The following is a 25,615-nucleotide window of genomic DNA, read 5'->3' as shown; positions in this document are numbered from 1 at the left end:
CGGCAAAACAGAAGGCAGCAGGAAGAGGAAGACGAAATATGAGATGAATTGACTCCATAGAACAGTGATGGCGAACCTATGACACGCGTGTCAGAGGTGACACGCGAACTCATTTTTTGGTTGATTTTTCTTTGTTAAATGGCATTTAAATATATAAAGTAAATATCAAAAATATGTCTTTGTTTTACTATGGTTGCAAATATCAAAAAATTTCTATATGTGACACGGCACCAGAGTTAAGTTAGGGTTTTTCAAAATGCTGACACGCCGAGCTCAAAAGGTTCGCCATCACTGCCATAGAAGAAGGCGTAGGTGTGAGTCTGCAGGAGCTGAGCAGGGCTGTTGAGACAGGACGTGGTGAACATCACTCACAAAGTCGCCAGGAACTGGAGTCGACTCAACAGCGCGTAACACCAACTGTCAGGTCCAAATGTCTGCCTGAGGGAAACCCCAAACGCATATTCGACCCCAGGTCAGTCCCCACTTGCCTCGTTAGTAGATCTGACTAGCCCTTCTAGGTGACCAAGAGCAACGCGCCCATTCCTTTCCTGTGGCCTCGCGTTCATGAAGGTGGCTACCAAGTCATCTGGCTGCCAGCACAGATGACAAGTTGCTAACTGCCCCTCGGCCTCTGTAGGGCATTCCGCCTGATGCTGAAACAGACCAAGGAAGACAGGACCCGCACATACAAGGACCAGGACCATGCAGGACAGTCAGTGAACGAGTGCATGTGGCTGCCACAGGAATCCCAAGAAGGATTCAGGAAGTGATTCCGTAGGAAAGCAGGGGCCACGGGAAGAATGTGTGCTCACAGTCCAGTCACTCCAGACGGAAGCAGGCATTCAAGCTGGGTTTTAGGCTGATTTTCCTTCTCTCCCTCCTGCCTTAGCAAGAGACCTCCATTCCGTAACCTGACACTGAGCGGATCAGCCTCCGCTCCCCTCCCAAGACTGCCCAAGAGAAGTTGCTTTCCTCTATATTGAAATATTCATTTGTCATTTATTGACTTGACAAATATTTATTGTTAACTGTGCCCCAAGCACTCGCGGCTAAATAAGATAGTCACCAGCAGGGCGCGCTCACTTAGAACTTATAGTCCAGTGGGGACACAAAGATGAGTGCAATGCAGTGCGACAAGTGCTATGATGAGGGAAGAACAGGGTTCAATGTGAGTACAGAGCAGGGGTCCCTGGTGAAGTTATTAAAGTCAGGTGAAGTCAGGGAAGGCCTCCTGAGAAGTTATTAAATTGAGACCCTAAGCAGAATGGAAGTAGCCATATAAGAAGAGAATAAGAGTGTTTTAGGCAGAGATAGCACAGCCTGAAAGAAAAAATAATCAAATAGGTATTTATTTTTGTATAGACAGTTTTGTATTTTGCTGCTTTCCACTTACCTATTTTATCCTGAGTCACCATATCATTAACTATTATTGAAAACATGATTTTTTTAAAATATATTTTTATTGATTTCAGAGAGGAAGGGATAGAGAGAGAGAGAGAGAGAGAGAGAGAGAGAGAGAAAACATCAATGATGAAGGAGAATCATTGATCCTGCACGCCCCCTACTGGGGATCGAGCTGAGGCATGTGCCCTTGACCAGAATCAAACCCGGGACCCTTCACTTCACAGGACGATGCTCTATCCACTGAGCCAAACCAGCTAGGGCAAAAATATGATTTTAACGGCTGCCTGATGGTCCATTGGGAGGATAGTGACTAATTTATTTACCCATTTTCAAAGGGAAATAACATTTTTAAAGCTCATGCTAATTGCTCTCCCCTTATCAATATAAAATCATGTAAAATGATTATATTCATATCCACAAAATCTCCTTCATTTGGCTGTCTGTTGAGAACAATTTCTGAACCCAACTGATTGATATCCACCCACAACAACACTGAATTTAAGCAAAGTATTGGTTTACAAAATATTGGTTCAATTTAACTATTTGTAAATTTAGCTGCACTGTTTTGCATAAATTGTCAGGGTCTTAAGAGGGGCTCAAGGCTTCTGGGGATTTAAGATCCCCCCACTCTCCCTCAGAGTCCCTGTGTCCCTCAGTCTTTTTTTAAAAATATATATATATTTTATTGATTTTTTACAGAGAGGAAGGGAGAGGGATAGAGAGTTAGAAACATCGATGAGAGAGGAACTTCAATCAGCCGCCTCCTGCACAGTCCCCACTGGGGATGTGCCCGCAACCAAGGTACATGCCCCTGACCGGAATCGAACCCGGGACCCCCGAATCCGCAGGCCGACGCTCTATCCGCTGAGCCAAACCGGTCAGGTCCCTCAGTCTTCATCTCCCCCAATCTCAGCTCCCCATCTCCTCCTCAGCCTCAGGCACCTCCTCTTAGGATGTTAGTTGATATTTACCTCCATCCTTTCCCCTAAGTGATTTTTCAGTCTGTGACTCAATTTCCAAAGTTGCAAACATCATTTCATAATTTTTAAAAACCATATTTCAGGGTAAAAATGTAAATACAACATATTTGACAACTTTCACAAACACTCTTAAGGAAGTAGGACAATTTAGGTGAAGGGTCCACTCCCCTTCTTTTGTGCTGTTTCAGATCTAATTCCTGTTGCTTTTGTTCTGTCTGCCTTTAAAACTGATCTTCCTCAGCTGGCCCTGCCCCTCATTTTAACCCTCTTTGCAACAAGGGCTTTGGTTTGCCTGTTTGTTTCGGTGTTGAGCACTTGAATTTATTGTTTGGGCATTAACTTACCCTTGCCCGGTGGGGCACGTTTTAGAGAGAAAGTCTCACTGGTTGTGCACCTATTTGGGCAGCTGTTCAGTTCAAACTGTTTTGAATCAGAGATTTCCTGTGTCTCCTGTATTCTTCTGTAGCTGTGTAGCCTGTCGTGAGAGTTTGTTCAAACCTCAGAGCACTCAAATAATCACTGAAGTTCTCAAATTCATTTATTCTACAGGTAAAGAGTCTCTTTCCTCCTGGCACCCAAGAATCTCCACATTAAACATGTCCAGGTGGCTAACTCCCTAACAGTCACCACAGCCTGCTGGTGTCCTGGCCTCAGGCCTCCACGGTCCAGTTCTTGTTTGTCCAGTGGGGCGGCTCCTGCCTTCTGCTACTTGCCATGCCCACTTCATTTGTGTAAAGTAAAATGAACATGGAGCAGCCAGTTCCTCGAAGTGGAGATTTTACTTAACACTTTAATAATCCCAATTCAGCACATACCCACGCACCTTTATTGACAGGCGTTTGACAACTTTGCATAATTTAAAATGCCACCCCAGCCTATCAGCAATGCCGGCGGGAAGGTGGGCCTGGCAGATAACAGGGTGCAGGCTGGGGCTGCAGGCTGACACTCCACCGTCCCAGCTGCTCCTCGTGCCCTGACTTCTGTGAGCCAGCTCATGATCTCAGGATGTACGAAAAAATAATAATTGCATTACTCTTGTCAGGTAAGTGGAATTTTTTTTTTCTTAGCCTAAGGCTGTTATATTGGATATAAGGTTATAGATTAAAATATAAACTATCCCACTTTAGTTCTGTCTTATTCAAATGAATAAATAAATGAGTACCATCTCAGATCCCAGTTTGCTGGAGGGATTTTATTGGGACTCGGCTGTCAAAGTGGAGGAAATAGCACGAGGGAGCCAGTAACTGTGGCCGGATCACCGTTTTCCAGTGTGAGGCGCATGCTTTAATTCTCAGCCTCGCTAGGTTAAAAGAATTCTATCAACGAGTATGAGAACTATTTCTGTGCAAATACATTAGTTGCTTTGTTTACGTTTTAATGAGGTGAACTTCTAAATAAAAGAGTCATTAATGAGGACGAGGATAGATACCTGGTCCTCCGTTTTTAGCAAGTTTCCCAGAATATTATAACTTCCTCCTCCTCCTGTCAGAAAGGTACAAGCCACACGCATGGACTCAGTAACTACAGGCGTCACTCTGTGAGTCCGTTACTGAGGTGTGAGGTGGGAAAAGAAATAACAACTGTCTTGGCTTAGGTGTTACTCGGTTTGGGGACACAACTAAATCAATTTATTAAAATAAAGAAACAATGTAAGGGTAAATTCTCATTATTTTTGGCCTCTTCCTGAGAATGTTATGGTGATCATCTTCTCGAAAGGCAGTGTTTGTGTGTTAGAAATACTAGCGCCCAGCACGTAGAGAAGGAGAAGCAGTGATATTTAGCCCGACAGACATTTCTCTAACTGGAGTCAGAGCAAGTAGCAGGCGCCTCCTGGGCACCTTGTGGGAAGCAGGGAAGAGAGCCAGCATTTGCTAAGGGACTTCAGGGGAGGAAATTGTGTAACAGTCAAAGCGCTGACCTGAGGGTCAGGGGGAACTGGGTTCAAATCTGGTTCCACGTCTGAAAGGTTGGAGAACAATGAAATCAGATTGCTTACCTCTTTTTGTTTCAACACCCTCATCTATGAAACGTAGACAGTGTTAGTATCTGCTCCATAGTAATCACGTGAGGACTTTGAGAAAGTAACCAATGTACTGCCTCCAGTGTCTAGCACATAATAAAGTACTAAATAAGTATGTAAGAACGATAATAATTATAGACTAGGGAACAAACCTAGATATGTAGTGGTGATTTCTGAGAAGAGGAAAACCAAAGACTAATGAAGTTGCTCCAAAGTTTTTTAAGAAGCAAAGTGTGAAAACATTCCTCTTGAAAAAAACAAATGGAGGGTACAGGGTGTGATATTTAAATATATTCAAATATTTGTAGAGTTTTACAAGAAGAGAGGAGAGGTCTCCTTTGTGTTGTCCCAGAGGGCCAGGTAGGATCACTCAAAGTAGACACCACCCTTTCCTTTGGGTGGGGCCCAAGATCTGGAAAAACTGGATGCATCTTCAAGCTGCCCCCAATTCAGGAAGGATGCCTGGAAAAGAAGTAAATTCTGCATGTCTACACCTGCTCAAGCAGACAGTGGAGTCATGCCTTAAATGATACTTCACGGGAGCTCAGCGAGGCCACATGACTCGGAAGGCTCCCTAGGCCTTCAAGGCTAGCGCTCTTACAATCTTTGCATCTTCCGAAGCCCTTCACGGAAAGTCTCTTAATGTGACTACTTTACAGAATCACAGACAGGTATGGAAACAGCCCCCCTTGACTCTTTAGTTGAAGAGGAAACCTAAAAAATGTGAGGGAGGGTAAACATCATTGGCAAGGGAAAAAGAAATGATGGTTTTGCTTTCTCCAGTAATCTTAAGGCTAAAGCCAGTATTTCTAACCTCAAGTATCATCTGCCTCATGGAGAGTTAGTTTTTTGCAAATGGTTTTCTTTCCAATCATTCCCTCATTGGTTCATTCAGTAATTCTATGTCAGGTGCCCAACACTGAGGCCAGAGTCGTAAGACAAATGAGCTCCCGGGAAGGGTACATTCAGTGAGGGGGGCGGAGGAAACAGTGGCAAGGTCCACAGACAATTAACAGAACAAGCAACCTGTTAAAATAACTGACAACAAAAAAATAAGACAAAGAAAATGAAACCAGGTAAGGTGGTAAACATAAGCAGAGGCTGCTTTGGAAATGGGTGGCCGGAAGTTTTTCTCCAGGTGACATTTGTGCTGAGAGGTGAACAGTGAGAAAAAGCCAACCTTGCAAAAGCTGGGGAAAGGGCACTGGAAGGTAGAGGGCGGAAGTTCTGAGATAGGAGAGAACTTAGTGTGTTCAAGGAAAGGCCAAGCTTTTGTTTGAAAATCAGCTTCTGATGCTAAGAATTTGAGAATACAGTATTATATCACTTCAACTAAGAAATTATACCCTAAGCCAGCACCCTCTAAAGTTTCCTGATTTTACTTTAAACATCATGCAAAATTTGAATTCTAGGTCATAATATGCTGATTTAATTGGAAAATCCAAAGGGACAGGTATTATCACTCCTGAATTATTCGTTGGCGTAGCCCCAGAATCTAGCCCAGCTCATGACCTGTAGTAGAATATTGGTTGAACCAGCAAGGAAGGAAGTAGAGGGAGAGAAGAAAAGGCAAAAAGAGAATGTTGTTTTTATTTGTTTACGCAAAAGGAGGACTCGCGTAGGCAGAGAATGATCACCTGTGCATCTGGTTACACACACCGCAGGCACACCAGTGTGAATGACAAGCGCGTGCTACGGATGACCTAAAGAAACAAGGCAGCGCTTTTTCTTCAGTGACCCAAGAAACGCGCCTTTCTGCCCGTTTACTTCTTTAGGAAAGAGTTCTAAGTCGGATTTCAGGGACCACAAGACTTTATACATTTTTTAAAATTAAAACTTGGGTCTTCATTTCTGTATCCCACACATTGCTAGGCACACAGAAGGCACTCGGTAAATAATAGTGGCACAAATGACAAATAACCAGAATTTTGCTGTGGACTACTTTAATTGTGCAAAATCAAAGAACCTCCATGGGCCTCAGTTTCCTTATGTACATTAAATAAAGTACAGAATAGATGGCATCTAAAATCCTTTTCATCTCTAAACTTCAATGAGTCCTCAAAGGTCAGCCTGAGATGACGGGAGTCTGGTTCTCACACCTATACATCCCTTTAGCTTGGTGTGAAATTGGGTTTTTGGAAAGAAATAGGCATTCTACTATGAATTTCTTTGAAGGAGGAATCCTAAGAGAGGGAAAAGAATGGATGGTATCTTGAAGTTAACTTACACTAATTTTAAATTGCAAAATTAGCATACTTGTGATAAATTTCTTTCTACTTTGTTTTCTGGAGGATTATTGAAAACATCAATGAACCTACTTGGGAAGCACATTTTAAGTACTTTTCCCAACTTGTCGTTATAGGTTATATTTTGACATCAACTGCCACCTCTGCACCTCCGACGGACAGCGTTGATCAAACATCAGTGGGTAATAGATTTCCCGAGTTTTAATTTTAAACCTGCAAGTGGGTAATAGATTTCCAGCCTTTATCGTCATATCCATACATTTAATAAGTACCTATCTGTGTAGTTTTCTGTGATAAATGAACTAAACTAAAACTAAAGAAAAACTCAGAAAAGAAACATCCCAGGGCTATCTCTGGGTGTGGGGAATGTTTTTTTTTTTCTGCTTTTTAATACTTTCTAAATTTTCTGCCAGGAGAGTCATAATTTGTAATCAGGAAAAGTTTAAAATATTTTTACAAGTGAACTGAACAAATACAATCTCTGCTTTCTAAGAGGTCTCCTTCTTAGAAAGAATGCCAACAAACATTGGTGGAGGAAAACCAAGATACCAGCGTTCATTTCATCACGGTTTACTGCTACTCGAACACTTGGTTATGGTGTATGCTGAAACTGATTTCAGGGATTTGGTAGAGAAAAGAGCAACAACTGATGGTGAACATGGGATAACCCACCATTAATACGTATCCCATCTTCTGTTTTTTTATATGGCTTGTTCCTGTTATGATTCCCCAAGTCCCCAAAGACCATGCTTCAGTAGCTAAGAGTATCGGAAACGTGACCACATATAGGACCTTTAGTCACTTCAGTCACTGGGAGACTTCTATCACATCGTGGGAGTCAGGCAGTGTTCGCATCCCTCTCCCAGAAAAGTAAATCAGTTCAAAAGCACTGTAAGCCCCAAAGCATTAAATGTGGTAGTTCTCTCAGCCCCCTAGCACCCCCGGTGCACAGAGCAGGAGGAGGGGTCTGACCCTCGGGGCGTGGAGGACCTGCTCCCCTTGACATTTTAGGTCAGACTCCAACTCAGCAGTTTGCTTTGAAGGTCCGACGCAAAAGGGTCTGGGTTTCTCCCCACTGAGGTGTGCATAAATCCACAGAGATGTTCTTCAATTTCATCAGTGAATTAGGTAGAACAAGAAAAACAAATGCTCTTGCCTCAGGGAAGAGAAGTTTAGATCCCTGGTAGTAAATGCGAAGGGATCAAGTTAAAGGTGGTCGGCTGAGTTTCTTCCAGTCCAATCTGAAAGGAGACCTCTTGCCCAAGCTGGTTTGATTCAATGGATAGAACTTCGGCCTGTGGACTGAAGGGTCCTGGGGGTCAAATCCGGTCAAGGGCACTTGCCTGGGTTGCAGGCTCAATCCCCAGTTGGGGACAGCCCATCAATGATTCTCTCTCATCATTGATGTTTCTGTTTCGCTCTCCCTCTCCCTTCCTCTCTTAAATCAATAAAAAAATATTTTTAAAAAGTTTAATATGAAGCAGAAACAGCCTATGTAATCAAAAGCATGACAGGGGTTAAGTAAACCATGATTTATGCATCAAATGTAACATTATGAAGCCATTAAAATGTTTTACAAGTGTTTCCCCTAATATGGACAAAAATGCTCTTTGAATGAGGAAAAGGCAGGTTTCAGAATATTACACAGAGTAATTTTTAAGTATATATTTATAAACATATCTAGAAAAAATATCTGAAAGATTTGCACAAAAATGTCAACAGTGCAGATTTCTGGAGAGCAGAGTGGGGGATGAATTGTTATCCTCTCCTGGGGAAGGAAGTAAAAAATATTGGTTAAGGACGAGGGCCCTACAGTCAAACCTCCTGGGTTGGCATCTAGCTTCACTGCCCACTGACTATATTTTTAAATTGTGTGAATCTCTGTTTTTCTGTCTGTGCAATGGGGATAATACCTACTCCATATTGAAGTTATCAGGATAAAATGAAATAATCTATGTAAAGAGCTTGGCATGGTGCCTGGTACATAGAAAATATTCAGTAAGAACTATTAACATCGTCGTCAAATTCTCATTTTTCTTTAATGAAGATGTGAAAACAAAATAAATGCCATGACCCTCTCTTTACGTATGATTTTTTGGAAGTACAGAACTCCTTTTCTTTATCACTGGATAAATGTTTGTATCACTGGATTCACAGTGCCTAAGGACATAGGTGGTACAAAGGTAAAGTGGAAAATCTGTAATTGGAATGGAAACTGCCATAAGTTACGGTATCAGGAGGTTAAGAGTACAAAGGCTGAATGTGACCCATAAAGAGCTCTCCTTTCTTTTTCTTTTTCTTTTAATATATTTTTATTGATTTCAGAGAGGGAGAGAGAGATAAAAACATCAATGATGAGAGAGAATCGTTGATCGGCTACTCCTGCACACCCCCTACTGGGGATCGAGGCTACAACCCAGCCATGTGCCCTGACAGGGAAATGAACCATGACCTCCTGGTTCATAGGTCAATGCTCAACCACTGAGCCATGCTGGCTGGGCCAGGAACACTTCTTAAGCTTTTGTTTCCTTTCTTTAGGAATGTCTGTTAATCCTATTACTTTCTCTTCATATAAATGTATTTTTATTCTTTAATATGTTGAAATGATGATTCATATCAATGAACATTATGATATTGCATTACTTCCATCCTGGCATAAACCACTCCAGTGATGGCGAGCCTATGACACGTGTGTCAGAGGTGACACGCGAACTCATTTTTTTGGTTGATTTTTCTTTGTTAAATGGCATTTAAATATATAAAATAAATATCAAAAATGTAAATCTTTGTTTTACTATGGTTGCAAACATCAAAAACTTTCTATATGTGACACGGCACCAGAGTTAAGTTAGGGTTTTTCAAAATGCTGACACGCCAAGCTCAAAAGGTTCGCCATCACTGCACTAGGCTTTTGTAGAATATTCTTTTAATATCGTACTGCATTTAATATTTGTGTTAAGAATTTTATATCTATATTTGTGATACATAAAATTTTTCTGCAATTTATTTGTGTGTCTATATATGTGCATTGGCTACCAAAAAGCTAAATAAATTTTTGCCCACTTTATTTTTTAAAATGTATTAATCACTACTACATGGCAATTTTAAGCATGGAAGATATTTTGAAGAAGTAGCTACCTATTCCAATTATAGTAGAAGAGATGTTTAAAAAAACAAAAACAAAAACACAAGAATAAGTGAAAAAGCCCTAGGCAGTTTGGCTCAATGGATAGACTGTCTCAGGTGACTGAAGGTTTGATTCTGGTCAAGGGCATGCACCTTGGTTGCAGGTTCCCGGACCCTGGTCGGGATGCATGCAGGAGGCAACCAATCAATGCGTCTCTCTCACATTGATGTTTCTCTCTGTCTCTCTCTCTCCCTTCTACTCTCTCTAAAAAAATCAATGGAAAAATATCCTCAGGTGAGGATTAACCAAATAATAATAATAATAGAAAGGTAAAACATATTTTCTTTGTGTGTACATGAATATAATACACTATATTACTATATTTCTTTTCCCAAATTTTTATTTGGAAATATTTTAAACCCATGGGGAAAAGTCAACAAAGACTAGGTTCAAATGTTATCATACCAAACACTTAACCCATTAGAAAGTTCCATTGTTCTAAATTTTAAGTGGCTACTTTAGCTTATTAAAACCCTTCCAAGAATGCACAGTGAATGACAACAGATGGACATACGATTCTATTATCACACCTTGACCTGGGCTGAGTTTTTCAGCCTTTGGTTCAACAACAAAACTGAATGTTTCCCTTAAAATATTACTTCACAGCCCTGGCTGGATTGCTCAGTGGTTAAAGCCACAGGCTGGATTGCCTGTGGACTGAAGAGTCCCAGGTTCAATTCCAGTCGAGGGCACATGTCTGGGTTGCAGGCTCGATCCCCAGTAGGGGGCGTGCAGGAGGCAGCCAATCGATGATCCTCTCTCATCATTGATGTTTCTATCTCTCTTTCTCCCTCTCCTTTCCTCTCTGAAACCAATAAAAATATATTTTTAAAAAAATATTACTTCACAGCACTAGCCTTCTCCAAACACTCTCTGGAACAGGAAAGACCCCCATTCACACATGCATTCTGTGTAACACAGTACAGTTCAGCAGAAAAAAGCACTGACTGAGAATCAGCAGATGTGAGTTCTTGCCCCAGGTTTTACCACAAATTAACCGTGCAGAACTTCCACAAATAAATTCATCTATCAGGTTTCACGGTCATCACAATGCCCAAACCTATAACACTCAGAATATTTAGGTTTCTGACTTGGAAACTATTGAAGTCAAATATTTCATAGGCAGGGTGTATCCTTGGAAGAGTTTGTTTTTGCAAGATAACACTTCTATCAACTGCAAGTCAGGAGGGAACCAAAACCAAGCCAGCTGCTGCATGAACTGACTTATCACTTTGTGACAGGAGCCCAGGTGCTGGAAGTTTTGGCACAGAGCAAAACTGCAGGGCCCTCGCCCAACATTGCATTTTACTGCTGTTCTTTCTAATAACATCCCGCGTTAGAAGTGCCCACTGCTGGGGCGAGCGGGGGTTTCATGGGTAGCCTCCTATTCCCAATTATATCCCTTGTGTTCTGGGCCCACAAGTCGCCCAACCTCCTTGGTGCAAGAGGAGCAGTGGCAGGGCCTTCCCCCAACACACAGACCTCGCAGGCTGGTGGAGTGTTCCAGAGCAACTGCGAGGTCAGGGCCGTGAGGATGAGAGGAAAGAGGTGAATGTGTTGAAACAATTTAAATGTTAATGCAAATGTAAACTGTAAACCATGCACATTTGGAATATTTCCTATTCTGGGTGGTATAGTCATTCATTCATCCGTTCGTTCATTCATTCATTCCACCCTTCCCAAACTTAAAATGTTGGTATTCAGTTCAGGTCACAAATACGTACTTTGTACAAAGCACCATAGCAAATGGCATTTTGGTGTCTAGGGAATGAAAACAGATTTTTAAACTAGGGGTCTGAGGCCTTGCCCAACCTTCCCTTCTATTTTATTTTACACTAATTTTCCACGTGAACATTAAACTCTTGTCCACCTGAGAGGTTTGCCTCCCTTTTCTTGCACACTGCCCCCTGGCCTCCGCTTGAATGCACACGTCCTCTCCCTTCTCCCTGTTAGCCCAGCCCATGCCCTTTCTTTACTTCAATTCCCCCTCCTCCCCATTTCCACTTAAAACTCTACCCTCCCTTCAAGGTCCAGCCAGTTGCAAATAGGATAGAGTAAGTTGTCCAGAGCCCAGAGCAGCTTAGGAAATGTGAAGTGCTGCCCCACAACCCACCTGTTGCTGGGTAGCCAGATGCTGGACACATCTGCCATCATACCTCAAGGTCAACATACCTCTCTTGGAGAGAGAGGTGGCATTTTTCAGGTATAGAATGGATGTGTTAGAAGAGGTGAAGGGAGTAAGAAAATGACCCACATGTCAATAGTGCTAGGGCAGAAAACAGTTTCTCTTAGTAGCAAGAGGACACTGAGGGCTAAGAGATGTGATGTAAATAGCACAATAAATTGGTGTGAAAAAATCGTCAAAATGAAAACTACCTAATCGTTAAAATTCTAGAACCTCTCAAGAAATTTACTTGTCTTGTTTTGTGTACAACACACCCCAGTGTTCACCAATCGGTAAGCTAAAACATCAAAGGCATCTTGCTGACAAGATCTCAATCAGGCAGCGATCTGGGAGGTGGGAAGAATAGTGGGAGTCAGCAGAACTAGGTCACTGTTTCTGTCCTTACCAGCTTGTTAACCTGAGCTAATCATTTAATTTTGATGGCATCAAATTTCTTATTTGTATGGTAAGGAAGTTGGATTTAAAGTTCCAAGTGTCCTTTTAATATAAAACATAAAATGCATTGTGAATGAAATAGGACAATACTTAAATTAACCTGTAATCTAAAAACAATGCAAACAGACAGTGAAAGCTGATCTAGATACAGAAAGCTATGGGCTCAGAGCACAGGAGAGAGAGAGAGAGAGAGAGAGAGAGAGAGAGAGAGAGAGAGAGAGAGAGAGAGAGAGAGAGAGAGAGAGAGAGAGAGAGAGAGAGAGAGAGAGAGAAAGGGTTGACCCTTCGCATAATCTAGTCCTTAAGAGGTTTAGGCAAACCACACCTGTTGTTTAATGATCACAAGTTCATTTGGATCTTTTCTACCAAGTAGACCCAACTAAGGAGTCTATTGTAAAAAGCCCTGTTTAAAATCCACTTATTCAAGAGAAATTTCACAGCTTTGCATAACTATATCCACAGATGTCTGTTAGCTGATAAGGGCCTGAGAAACCTGGGAGGCCCAGATAGCTCTGAGCGCTCTGGCTATGAACAGTAGTGTTAGAACTCTCTTGGTGGCTGTTGGGGGTACATATTGTGGAATTTTCATTTCCTTACCTTGAAATTTGAAAGTAGCTCAAGTCCCTGAGGAGTATAAAGAAAGAAAAGAAGTGTGGGTAAGGAACCTTAGAACTGATTTACCTCCTATGAGGCCAGAAGAAAATTGAATTTAAAGTGTCTTTGTTTTAATTTTTACTGAGGAAATAGGACTGTATCTGGGAAATGGAGCAAGGGAGGCACGGAACAGACAATTTCCCTGAGTTTTGTAAAATGCTATGCATGTGGGAGAGACATGGGATAAATCTGTCTTTTGTGATGTGCTCTGTGCTCTACGCCATCACCTCACTCTTAATGCCTTTCTCAACTTCTATTTCACACAGCTGGGACTCCCTTACCAGTTGAACATACTCCTGCTAGTCAAAGACCAACGGAACTTCCAGTTACAACACATAAAACCACCCCACAAGGTTTGTCCATATTTTTAAATAGTTGCCCTGGAGTTATTGTTATGACACAACACTATTTCATGGGACCTGTTGGTGCGAGAAAACAGTGGCTAAGTCTAAGAAACGGAAGCTAATAACTAGACAGTCCCTAAACTTCCAAAAGGTCTCACTTCTGGACTGTCTCACAGAAACAATACTTTGGGTTAAAGGCATGAAGCCACCCAGCAAAAGAACCTGAAGGATGCCTGTGTCTGTGAAATGGGGCCACGTGGAGGGAGCCAAAGATGTGGTGGAGAGGAGGGGTTGTGGGGGAGAGGAGGGATTGTGGTGTAGAGGAGGGATTGTGGGGGAGAGGAGGGATTGTGGGGGAGAGGAGGGATTGTGGGGGAGAGGAGGGGCTGTGGGGGAGAGGAGGGATTGTGGGGGAGAGGAGGGGCTGTGGTGGAGAGGAGGGATTGTGGGGGAGAGGAGAGGCTGTGGGGGAGAGGAGGGGCTGTGGGGAAGAGGAGGGGCTGTGGTGGAGAGGAGGGATTGTGGGGGAGAGGAGAGGCTGTGGGGGAGAGGAGGGATTGTGGGGGAGAGGAGGGGCTGTGGGGGAGAGGAGGGATTGTGGGGGAGAGGAGAGGCTGTGGGGGAGAGGAGAGGCTGTGGGGGAGAGGAGGGGCTGTGGGGGAGAGGAGGGATTGTGGTGGAGAGGAGGGGCTTGTGGGGGAGAGGAGGGATTGTGGGGGAGAGGAGAGGCTGTGGGGGAGAGGAGGGATTGTGGGGGAGAGGGGGGATTGTGGTGGAGAGGAGGGATTGTGGTGGAGAGGGGGGATTGTGGGGGAGAGGGGGGATTGTGGGGGAGAGGGGGGATTGTGGTGGAGAGGGGGGATTGTGGGGGAGAGGGGGGATTGTGGGGGAGAGGGGGATTGTGGGGAGAGGGGGATTGTGGGGGAGAGGGGGGATTGTGGTGGAGAGGGGGGGATTGTGGGGGAGAGGGGGGATTGTGGTGGAGAGGGGGGGATTGTGGGAGAGGGGGGGATTGTTGGTGGAGAGGGGGGGATTGTGGGAGGAGAGGGGGGATTGTGGTGGAGAGAGCGTGGGATTGTGGGGGAGGCGAGGGGGGGATTGTGGGGAGAGGGGGGATTGTTGGGGGAAGAGGGGGGGATTGTGGTGGAGAGGGGGGATTGTGGGGGAGGGAGGGGGGATATGTGGGGGGAGAGGAGGGGTTGTGGTGGAGAGGAGGGATTGTGGTGGAGAGGAGGGGTTGTGGTGGAGAGGAGGGATTGTGGGGGAGAGGAGGGATTGTGGTGGAGAGGAGGGGTTGTGGGGGAGAGGAGGGGTTGTGGGGGAGAGGGGGGGATGTGGGGGAGAGGAGGGATTGTGGGGGAGAGGAGGGATTGTGGGGGAGAGGAGGGATTGTGGGGGAGAGGAGGGGTTGTGGGGGAGAGGAGGGGTTGTGGGGGAGAGGAGGGATTGTGGGGGAGGAGGGGCTGTGGGGGAGGGGCTGTGGGGGAGAGGAGCGGCTGTGGGGGAGAGGAGGAGTTGTGGGGGAGAGGGGGGATTGTGGGGGAGAGGAGAGGTTGTGGGGGAGAGGAGGGATTGTGGTGAAAATGTGTGTAAAATTGCTTAGCGCGGAGTCTGACACATAGAAGTGCCTAATCACTATCACTATGAGCCAAGCTGGTTGCTGAGATAAGGGTGGTTTGGCGGCGTCCACTCTCCGGCGATTTCTCTGGGGAGAAGATGACTTTGCAAGAGCAGGTTGAATGAAAGGGGGTCCTTGTAGATAGGGTCGAAGCAGGACACTCCAGGTTTAAAATCAAGCCCCAGAGAAGACTTACAGTGACTACGGAATCATTGGCTAATAGAATCATCGAGAAAATAGAGCAAGATAAATGGAAGCAACACATTTTAACAGTGACCAAGAGAGGAAAATTATGCTAAGGGCTTGGAACTAATTATTGGGCTTCTGAGTCCAATTAAACAACCCAGTTTTCAAACGTGAAGTCGATGTGGTGGTGTCAAACCAGAACACATTTAAAGGCCATCTGCGGACAGTTGTGAATCCGATAAATAACAGCCAGTGGGGTGGGTGTTGCGCTGAGAGTGTTCATGCACTCCCTGATTTGATCCCTATAGGAACCCAAAGAGATAGGTGTTACAGTCTTCATTTGCTCAAGAGAAAACTAAAGCACAAAGAGATGACATAACAGGTCCAAGGCCGTCCAGCCAGTGGGAGGCTGAAACCCCATCTGTTCTTCGCCAGAGCTCGTCCACCACCACAGCTGCACCTGCCACAGAGAAGACAAGCCCCGTTAACCTTTGTAAATGACTGCTCCAGAGTGAGCGGACATACCGAGACCTGGGCGATGTGACATGATACAGTGCAATATGTTATTGGTAACAATTAAATGCAGGAAAATCGTGTGGTTGTAGTAGGAAGAGGGCTTCATGACATAAAGTGGTATTTGGAGACAGCAGAAAAAGAAATGTAAACTGTGGACTGAAAAGGGGGAGTAACTGGCGAAGCATTAGGGCAACTGTGCTGGGAACTTCTGCAGACAAAGCATTTAGGGGGACTGTGGACAGAAGCTCAGAGGAGACACAACAGGAATTTGGATTCAAAGAGTGGCATAAATCTGGAAAATAGATAGCAATGTACCTCTTTTGGGTTCGACTGAAGTCCATGTGGGGTGATGACTCAATGTATCTCCTTTCTGCTCACCGTTTTTACATTTAAAATAAAAATTTTTTATTGTTTTATTTTTACATTATTTTTATCCTCACCCGAGGATGTGTTTTTATTGATTTGAGAGAGAAAAGATCAATCAGTTGCCTCTCGTTCAAGTCCCACATGGGAATTGCACCCGTCACCTTTTGGCTTACGGGACGACACTCCAACCAACTGAGCCACCTGGCCAGGACTATTTTTACTTTTTTTTTATGCCCTGTTTCTTGTGGAAATCAATAGATAGTTCTTTCAGTATTTTATAATACTCTGCACTTCAATCAATAAGACTGCTTGCTAATTTCTGACCCTTGAAAGCTTGTTGGGTAGTTGAAAGTAGATATGAAATTATTAATAGTAAGACAGTATCTCATAAGTTTTAGCAGCTGTTGAAATTTGAACAATAGCTCCCTAAACACAATTTTAAAAAAAAAAGAAACCCACTAAATAATCTAATTCCAAAATGGTATATTTTAGACATGGTAACATATGCATTCTGACTTATTTTGAAATTTTGTCTTTTTAGGACGAAGCAAACACCTTAAGCACATGTTCTCAGCACCAGGTATGTTATCGTTTACATGGACTAACAATCTGTCCAGTTTAGCTATGTGTTGCTAGTTCCAAATGCCTAAGAAAATAAGAAGCATCACATTTAAAAACAAAAGCACATGTTATTAATTTTAATCACACAATATTGTAAAGGCAAACAAAATATGCTCTTTTTAAAATTAAAATAGGCATGTCTTATTTTCTTAAACATTTTGGAAATAGCAATACATAACTTGATAATATTTTTTTCTATTTTTATATATACTTTCATTGATTTCAGAGAGAAAGGGAGAGGGAGAGAATCATTGATCAGCTGCCTCCTGCACGCCCCCTACTGGGGATCGAGCCCACCACCCAGGCATATTCCCTTGACCGGAATCGAATCTGGGACCTTTCAGTCCGCAGGCCGATGCTCTATCCACTGTGAGAACTGGCTAGGGCAACAGTAATTTTCCTTTTCAGTTAGACCTTTTTAGCTTTCTAACCACCGTAGTTACTAGAGAAAAGTCTCTTTAAGAGCTTATAAAACAACTGAACTTCTCTTATCCCTACCATGAAGAAAGCAAAGAGTAACAAGTCATGTCACTAATTGACCCCTTATCAAGAATAAATACAGACCATTCATGTCTCAATCTCTATTCATGTCTGGCCCTATGCTACCACTGTGGGGCTGTCTTCCAAACCCTCTCCACCTGGGGACTGACACTTTCTCCCTCAGCAGCTGCTGTAGATCTGACATTAGTCATTTATGTGCTTACTTACTAGTCTGCATTTCTGAGCTGCCCTTCACGCGTGACGTGTGTCCAAACCTCACACACACACACACACACACACACACACAATGAATTGTGGAACTGAATCACTATTGCATTACAGCTAGGTGGACAGAAAGGCTGGGCTATTACTTTGTTTTCTTTTAATCAATAATAAGACTTTTAAGTGTAAATTAGCCAAATAAATAAGCCATTTACCTATACGTTTTGCCTTCTACTTACTTAACTTGGAATCTCTACAAATATGCTATGAATGTGCGGGAGTACCACTAGCGTAAACTTTATTTTCTTCCCAGCATGTAAGATTTGAAAAAATCTTCTCAGTGAGTATGTTATAGAGCATGCATAAGGGTAATGTAGAAGGAACAGAAGCTTAGAATCTAGGTGACCCGAACTGTCCAATACCCCTTTCTATGTCAAGACATTATTTTCTCTCATCACTTTGAGCCTGTGAAACACTTCATGGTTTTTCCCATGGCCTGTGAAGAGCCCTGGCTTTGGAGGTGGGACCCTGGGGTCTTGGTTCTGTCAGATGTGTGACCTTGGACAAAAGACTTTACTATTCACAGGTTCAGTTCATCACGTGGTTTTTCGGAAAATCTTGTTTTTTAAACGATAAAATATATTAATGTTTCTTTAATTGATATGCGGTCTTTTATGTCACAGTTTTATAATTTTCTGCTCTCTTTTTCTCCCATAGTGGCAATAGTCATTATTTTGGGGGTGTTGGCTGGTGTCATTGGAACTATACTCCTTTTTGCTTATGTTATTGGCAAACTAACTCAGGTGAGAATTTAGTTTGGCTATTGATGCTATTGGGTTTTTTAGTTTATTGGTTTTAGAGAGAAGGAAAGGGAGGGGGAGAGGGAGAGGGAGACGGAGAGAAAGGAGAGAGAAATACCGACGTGAGAAACAAACATCAATTGGCCTCCTCCCAAAGGCCCGACTGGGGATGGAACACACAAGTTGATTTGGAGCATTGTCCAGTACACCAAAAGGGGGATTCCCAGTCAGGGCACGTATCCAGGTTTCAGGTTCAATCCCTAGTTGGAACACCTGCGGGAGGTGGCTGATCGATGTTGTCTCTCTCTCTCTCTCTCTCTCTCTCTCTCTCTCTCTCTCTCTCTCTCTCCTCTCTCACTCTTCCTCTCTCTAGAATCAATTTTTTAAATAAATAAATAATGTTTAAAAGGCTTGTTTGGTGGGGTAACAACACTGCGCTGGGGAAGCTATAGCAAGATTGATGGTAACTCTACACTAAATTCCTTTGCCCTTTCCTTTTTTTAACTACCTCTTTTATGTGACTTAATCACCTAACGTTATGCTTGATTGTCATTACTCCATGTAAATGGATCTTCTCTAAAGAACACTTTCTTAACAAAAGTGCCAGGGTCCAGCCCCGGGAGTCCAGGGGTTCCCAAAGGTGTGGACGGAGTTGGCTAAGAATGCTTTACACGGAGACAGTGTTCAGAACTCTCTAGCTCTCTTCAGTCTCCGTGGATCTTCCTGTGCCTGGCTGAGGTCACAGAGAAAGATCCCGAGGCAAGCTGAGCCTTTATTTTATAGTCAGAGGTAAACATAGTTACACTCTTCTTTTGAGTTTCACCTGCTTTTGTTCTTGCTCTTGCTGCACTTCCCTCAGCCCATGAGCTTCCCAGGTAAGATCTAGGGAGCGTCATAAGGTCAAGCCTAATTATGCTTAAGAGGACTGTGCCCTCTAAGCTGGGACTTGTTTGTGACTTTGCCAACAGGTCAGTCCGAGGTTTAACCCTATAGCGGCTCCCCACACAAAAGTAAAGTAATGGAGTGTTTGAACTAATATGAGAGATTCTGTGAAGACTTGAATACGGGCAGTCTTCTCTTGTCTGCAGAATAAATATTAAAGAGATTTTCTTCTTGTGTTTGAGCATATATGACAAACTACGTTTTTGTCTTCTCTTAGTTGATCTAAAATCTGAAAGAATCAATGAAATGCTTAGTTGACAAAATTCAGAGAAAATCTTCTACATGCGTATAGTAAAATTGGGTCATGGTCAGTATGACTAAGAGATTTTTATCTCTCTATAATATTTCCATTTTAGCTTTTCATTATAGCAGGGAAGTAAGGCAGTCAATGTTTGAAGTAATAATTCAGCTATGGAAATGACAAATAGTATTTTACTATTTAGAAGTACAAATACAAGTTTATAAAAGTTTGTAAGTATCTATGAAATAATAACCTTTCTAAAAAGAAGGGGGGAAAAAGACTCTACAAAGTGAATTACAAAGAGAACAACTTTAGCCAAAAAATTTTTTCATCTGAGATCTTTTTCTTTATAGTGTCTTAAGTTTAGGAAATGTTGACATTAATATTTTTCTGCCTTTTACTTATAGAAACGTTCACTTCATGTGCAATCTACATTCTCACATGACCCAGACGCTCCTTTAAGTTCTGTAGAAACAGGAAATCCAGGTTGGTGTGACTATTCTTATTGCCTATTGCCTTTTGCCTTTGGGGAAGGGAAATAAATTAATGAGTTACGTCTTTCTGATTTGGGAAGGGTGTGTTCAATTGGGATTCATTTACCAGTGTATTCTACTAGAGGCCCAGTGCACGAAATTCATGCACAGGGCGGGGGGGGGGGGGGGGGCAGGGAGGTTGTCCCTCAGCCTGGCCTGTGCCCTCTTGCAATCTGGAACCCCTCAGATAGGGTCCCTAGGCCTGGCTGGTGATCAGGGCCTATCAGGGCTTTCCTTCCCCCAGTGCCAGCAGCTGGCCCAACCCCTGCCACTGCCACTGCTTGCCATCTATGTGGTGCTGCCGCCCCCACCCCCTCCACCACTGGTCACCTCTCTCTGCTCACGACAAGCATGGGGTGCGATCGCTTGGCTGGCCTGGGCCTCACTCTGAGGGAAATCGCTGGCCAGCCCTGCCCACCCAACACAGCACCGCTGGCCAGGTAACCTGGGCCTCCCTCTTTGGGGTGATCGATCACCCCAAAGAGGGAGGCCCAGCCCACCTGGCTAGAGCTCCACAATGGATCTCCACACAGAGGTGGCCTGGGCCTCCCTCTTTGGAGCGATCTCAGAGCCAGCCTCATCTCCCACCCACCCCCAACACCCCCCGGTTGATTGCCCTGCAGGCCGGTGGCCTGGGCCTCCCTCTGCAGGGCAATCGGTTGGAGGGAGAGAGAGAGAGAGAGAGAGAGAGAGAGAGAGAGAGAGAGAGAGAGAGAACATCGATGTGAGAGAGAGACATCAATTGGTTGCCTCCTGAACAGGCCCCTACCAGGCTGTGGAACCTGCAACCGAGGTACATGCCCTTGACCGGAAATCAAAGCCTTGAGTGTTCAGTCCAATGCTCTAATCACTGATAAAACTTGCCAGAGCATAAAGGATCTTTTTTTTAAAAAAAGCAACACAAATACTGTAAGTCAAGCATGTCAAACTTGCGGCCGGTGGGCCACGACATGCTTGCTGTAAGTTACGCAAAAACAAAATTCTTTAGTCCACTTATTTTCCGAACTATAAAGTTATATCAAGGAGACCTTGCAATAGGTATGGTTTAACAGCCCCTGATCTGGAGCCAGACCTGGATTTGAGTCCATATTTTAACAGTTACAACCTTAAGCAAGCTACTCATAGGGAGATAATGATAGTTAACACAAAGATAATTTAATAGGGACATAATGATAGTGTCAATCATGTAAAACTGCATGAGAAATACATGAGCTACAGCATCTAGGACAGTTATGGCCATAGTCGTTTTCATTTTCACTCACAGTTGCAAAGTAAATACACAACATGTGGAGAACTCTGGGTACAGGTTGTTCGTTGTCTGGAATACTATTTCCCCACGCAGTGTTGTCTTTTAAAAGAGTGTTTATTGCCAGCCTGAAAAAATGGGAGATTCTTACATTAAAGAACACCCTTACAGAAAACAATGTGAAGCCGCCATACCAGCATGAGAGCAATTCATAAGAGCTGAGTCGTGGCTGCTGTCTCGAATATTTATTAAAATACCAAGTCAGTTTCATGTATTTCATTCATAGTGGCCTCTTAGTTGACCTCACGAATTAAATATCTAGTGCCTGTTAAACTTTGCCCGAAGCATAAACCCAAGTGGCATCTATTCTGGGAGATGTCCACCAAGAACAAGTCTCTGTGGAATGGGCTTCAGCGCTCAAAGGAAAGGATCTGATTCTGCATTGATAGAAGGTTTTCCTATGATTATCATACATCCTGACAGAGCCAACGTCCTGTAAATGTTCAGCTTCTAGTTTTAACTGGGACCAAGCCCCTACCTTCAAAAGGCTACCTAGGTTTTCTAGACTTTGGGAATCATAAAAAAAAAAAGTTTTTTATTGACTTCAGAGAGGAAGGGAGAGGGAGAGAGATAGAAACAGCAATGATGAGAAGAGAATTATTGATCGGCTGCCTCCTGTACACCTCCCATTGGAGATCAAGCCCGAAACCTGAGCATGTGCCCTGACCAGGAATCAAACCGCAACCTCCTGGTTCATAGGTTGATGCTCAACCACTGAGCCACACCAGCCAGGCTCACCTTAACTTTTTGAAGTTACACATATGTAATTCAACTCACTTATCACTTACTGCCTTCCCACTATATTCTGCCCCTGCACAAGTTCTATGTTAGTTTCTCATCTCTGTGAAAGTAGAAGCAGAGCAATTATGTTTGTTTCTTACCTAACGCATTTAGAATAGATTTTCTAAGAAATTCTGTATCTTTGCACATAACTCTAGTAAAGCTAGTCTTAAAGGAAATTTCTTTCATTTCCAAACAGTTTTATGTAAGAACAACACTGTAAGAATGTAGAATTCTGAAATTTATTTTATGCATTAATTTTCTGTTGTATTTAAATATAAACTATGTCTCATACTATTGGGTTTTTTTCCCTTCTATAATTCTTCTACAGAAATATAATCAATGAGAATCTGCTCAACAAGCCAAATTTTGGAAGAACTAAAGGACATGAGACTTCAGTCAAGTGACAAGTTAACATGTAAACTGGACACGCTAATAAATTGTATACATTCCTAAATTGTACAATTTCAGGATGAAAGTTTCATCATAATGAGCCCTGTGACTCAATGATGTAAAATGCCTCTACTTGTCAATATTTCAAAATGAAGAACAAATAGTTTATTTCAAATAGTTGCTTTTGTGTGTTAACATAATTTTTATAGTTAATTGACTTGGAATTCTATTCTATTGTATTTTAATAATTGTGCTGTCAAGTGAAAAGCTTGTAATATAGGTAAAATCTAAGTTCTTTTTGCATTCTAAACTTCTGAATCTATTTTCATTTTAAATAAAATCCTACCATTTCCTTCATTACTGAATAAGCAAAATATGCTAATACACTAATGGCAATGATATCTTTAGTCCCAATAATAAAGTGTGTACTTGGAAATAAATGCCTTGCATACATACATACATATATACATGCAGACACATGTGCATAGGCTTAGGCATAGACATAGATATATAAAATGACACTTACATTCATCCTTTAATGCATAAATCAATACAAAAAGTTTTTCCCATTAAAAAAAAGTAAAATGTTACATATATATAAATGGCTCATTTATATGTGTCTGATGTTACAGCAGTAACTTCTCCAGGCCACTCTCTGATGCATTCATTGTGTTCCACTGAAAGAGTTACTTATGTAAATGGTCAGAGAATCTTGAGAAAGAAAAGAATTAATGATTTTTCTTTGCAAAAGAAACAACTCTGTAAATGCAACAAGATGTGCGAACTTGACATGCAGGTGAATATTTTAATAGGTTTCTGTTGCATTCTTTTTTAGTGTTCTCAGATAAATTCTTTAATCCATCCAGTCCTAGATTTTGAAAATTGGCTTAAATAATCTAAAAGAAATTTCTAGATATGAAACTCAGGCTTTGTGCCTATACTGCTGTCACTCATTTATAGTGAAACATAAATAGCAGTATAAAAACAAAGAAGTACCTTCCTGTGATATTCTACTTCCACATTAGTAAAAATCCATGTGGCTTTCCATTGCTGTGCGATAATAAGGAATATTATGTACATATCTGACCTGCCAACTTAAATTTATTTTTTAATAAATTAAAAAATTTAAATCTTAACCTGCTTGTATGTTCAGAGAATGTTCTTATACTAAGTTGTCTTTTTAAAATAAAGAATAAAAACAGCACAATTCTGTTGGTATATATTTTTAAAGTAGTTTTAACAGTATTATTGTGTATATCTAATCACATGGATGACCCAAGCACTAAAACAATGTACTTTTTAAAATGTGCGTTTTTCAATAAAAATAAAATGTTGAACCAAAAGAGAACATGAGACTAACTTTGTCTCTGAAGTAACTTACAAGTCAAAAACAGTAGGATTCAAGTGACTGTGCCGTCTAAACCAGAGCAAGAGAATTCAGAGAAGCAAGAATTGTTTTCAACTTCCTTGAACTTTTTCAGTTAATTTCTGTGTACTTCTGTCCATGGACTTCTCACATTTGAATTTAAAGTTTGTGGGAAGAGCCCAGCCTGTGTAGCTCAGTGTAGCCTCGACCCATGAACTAAAAGGTCACGGGTTCAGTTCCCCCTTAAGGCACATGCCTGAGTTGCAGGCTTGATCCCCAGTGTTGGGCATGTTGGAGGTATAATGGATGTTTCTATCTCTCTATTCCTCTCTTTTCTCTCTCTCTAACATCAATAGAAACATATTTTTTAAAAAGAAGATTAAAAATAAAATAAAGTTTGTGGGAAGAAATGACCTTTATTCTCTTAATAATTTATAATTAAATTAGCATTAGATTATAGTAAAGAAATCCGACCTATAAAGCTAACAGGATCCCATGACAGGTTCATACTGAATTTCTTAAAATGTGGGACTGGAGTGGGGGATGGGAGTGAAGCTGATTAGAAAATTTTATCCTTCAGGCCTGGGTGTCTGCTTCTGTGTAAGCAAAAGGCCTAACCTAGGGAGAAAATGAAGGGGGGAGTGAGAGGCACTGAAGGGAGGCTATGGGAAGCCAAGGGAGGACCTGGGAAAGGGGTATTTTAGTGATATTAACATACAGTAACTGAATAAGAGCCTTCTGGTTTATTCTAGGCCTTTATCTTATCAAATGTAGCAAATTTCTCCCAAGAAACTTAAGAGCCAAATCATTTACGTAAAAATCAATATAAAATTCCACCTCATATCATGCACATGCCTGTACCATTGGTGTTACCTAACAGTGACACTTGGGGATATTAATGGGGTCTACCCAGCTTTTGACCGGGAAGCAAGAGAAGAACCCGTGCGATAGAATATATTTTAAAGGACACAGGAGACATAACTGAAGTTATTTTTCATTGTATCCTATGAGTCTTGTTCATTCGATATAAAACCACTAGAGGCCTGGTGCATGAAATTCATGCACTGGGGCGGGGGGGGGGGGAGCCCTCAGCCCAGCCTACGCCCTCTCACCATCCAGGAGCCCGCGGGGGACGTCCTTAGCACAGTCAGGACATCCTTAGTGCTGCCACAGAGCCTCTCCCGCCACTGCCGCTGCACTCACCAGCCCTGAGCCCAACTCAGGGCTTCTGGCTGAGTGGTGCTCCCCCTGTGGGAGTGCACTGACCACCAGGGGCAGCTCCTGTATTGAACATCTGCCCCCTGGTGGTCAGTGCACATCATAGTGGCCGGTTGTTCCACTGTTCAGTCAATTTGCATATTAGCCTTTAATTATATAAGATTAGACAGATAGAAATAAGTATTAATATAGTAAAAACATCTCTTAATGAAAACAGAAAAGAGGTCCCCAAAGTGCAGGACAGGGTCGAGGGAGACATGAAAGAACAAGCTAAGAATGCTTCAGCCTCCACACCTACTATCTCCTCCAGCTCTGGCTGAGCTGAGTGTTTGTCACAATCATCAGTCCTCACAGATCCCACAGCCTCTAGGAGACAAAAACAAAACAGAAAAAAACATGTCAAAGAGTCACATGCCACGACTTTGATGCAAGGAAGTATGATGAGATAAAATCAGTTGGAATTTTATTCATTTTTCTACTTTTGGAAGAACCTTTCGAAGTGCAAAGCCTAGTGCATGGGGGACAACCAACACTTTTACATTCTGGGCAGAAGTTTTCACAGTTCTCATCTA

At 42.5% G+C, this 25,615-nt stretch overlaps 1 protein-coding gene across 1 annotated transcript; it reads left to right on the top strand.

Annotated features, from left to right (window-relative positions):
* Window positions 1-3,295: 3,295 nt before the first annotated feature.
* Window positions 3,296-23,321, top strand: GYPA (glycophorin A (MNS blood group)). Its single transcript, XM_036314730.1, has 7 exons — window positions 3,296-3,426; window positions 6,767-6,832; window positions 13,378-13,464; window positions 16,683-16,721; window positions 18,182-18,267; window positions 19,855-19,933; window positions 22,398-23,321. Exons 1-7 carry the CDS (start codon window positions 3,390-3,392, stop codon window positions 22,403-22,405), a joined length of 402 nt encoding a protein of 133 aa, XP_036170623.1. The 5' UTR covers window positions 3,296-3,389; the 3' UTR covers window positions 22,406-23,321.
* Window positions 23,322-25,615: the final 2,294 nt, after the last annotated feature.

Source organism: Myotis myotis, unplaced genomic scaffold (genome assembly GCF_014108235.1).
Source record: "Myotis myotis isolate mMyoMyo1 unplaced genomic scaffold, mMyoMyo1.p scaffold_m19_p_6, whole genome shotgun sequence".
In the NCBI taxonomy this organism is placed as follows: Eukaryota; Metazoa; Chordata; class Mammalia; order Chiroptera; family Vespertilionidae; genus Myotis; species Myotis myotis.
The sequence above is the reverse complement of the archived record's forward strand: the minus strand, read 5'-3'. Positions and strand labels throughout refer to the sequence as shown.

What these genes read in the sequence shown, in the direction of transcription:
- GYPA (XM_036314730.1), top strand. Translation starts at nt 3,390, where the DNA reads ATGTACGAAAAAATAATAATTGCATTACTCTTGTCAG. An exon ending in CGTTGATCAAACATCAGTGG is followed by an intron (nt 6,833 to 13,377) that starts GTAATAGATTTC and finishes TATTTCACACAG; the next exon opens with CTGGGACTCCCTTACCAGTT. An exon ending in GCACATGTTCTCAGCACCAG is followed by an intron (nt 16,722 to 18,181) that starts GTATGTTATCGT and finishes TTTCTCCCATAG; the next exon opens with TGGCAATAGTCATTATTTTG.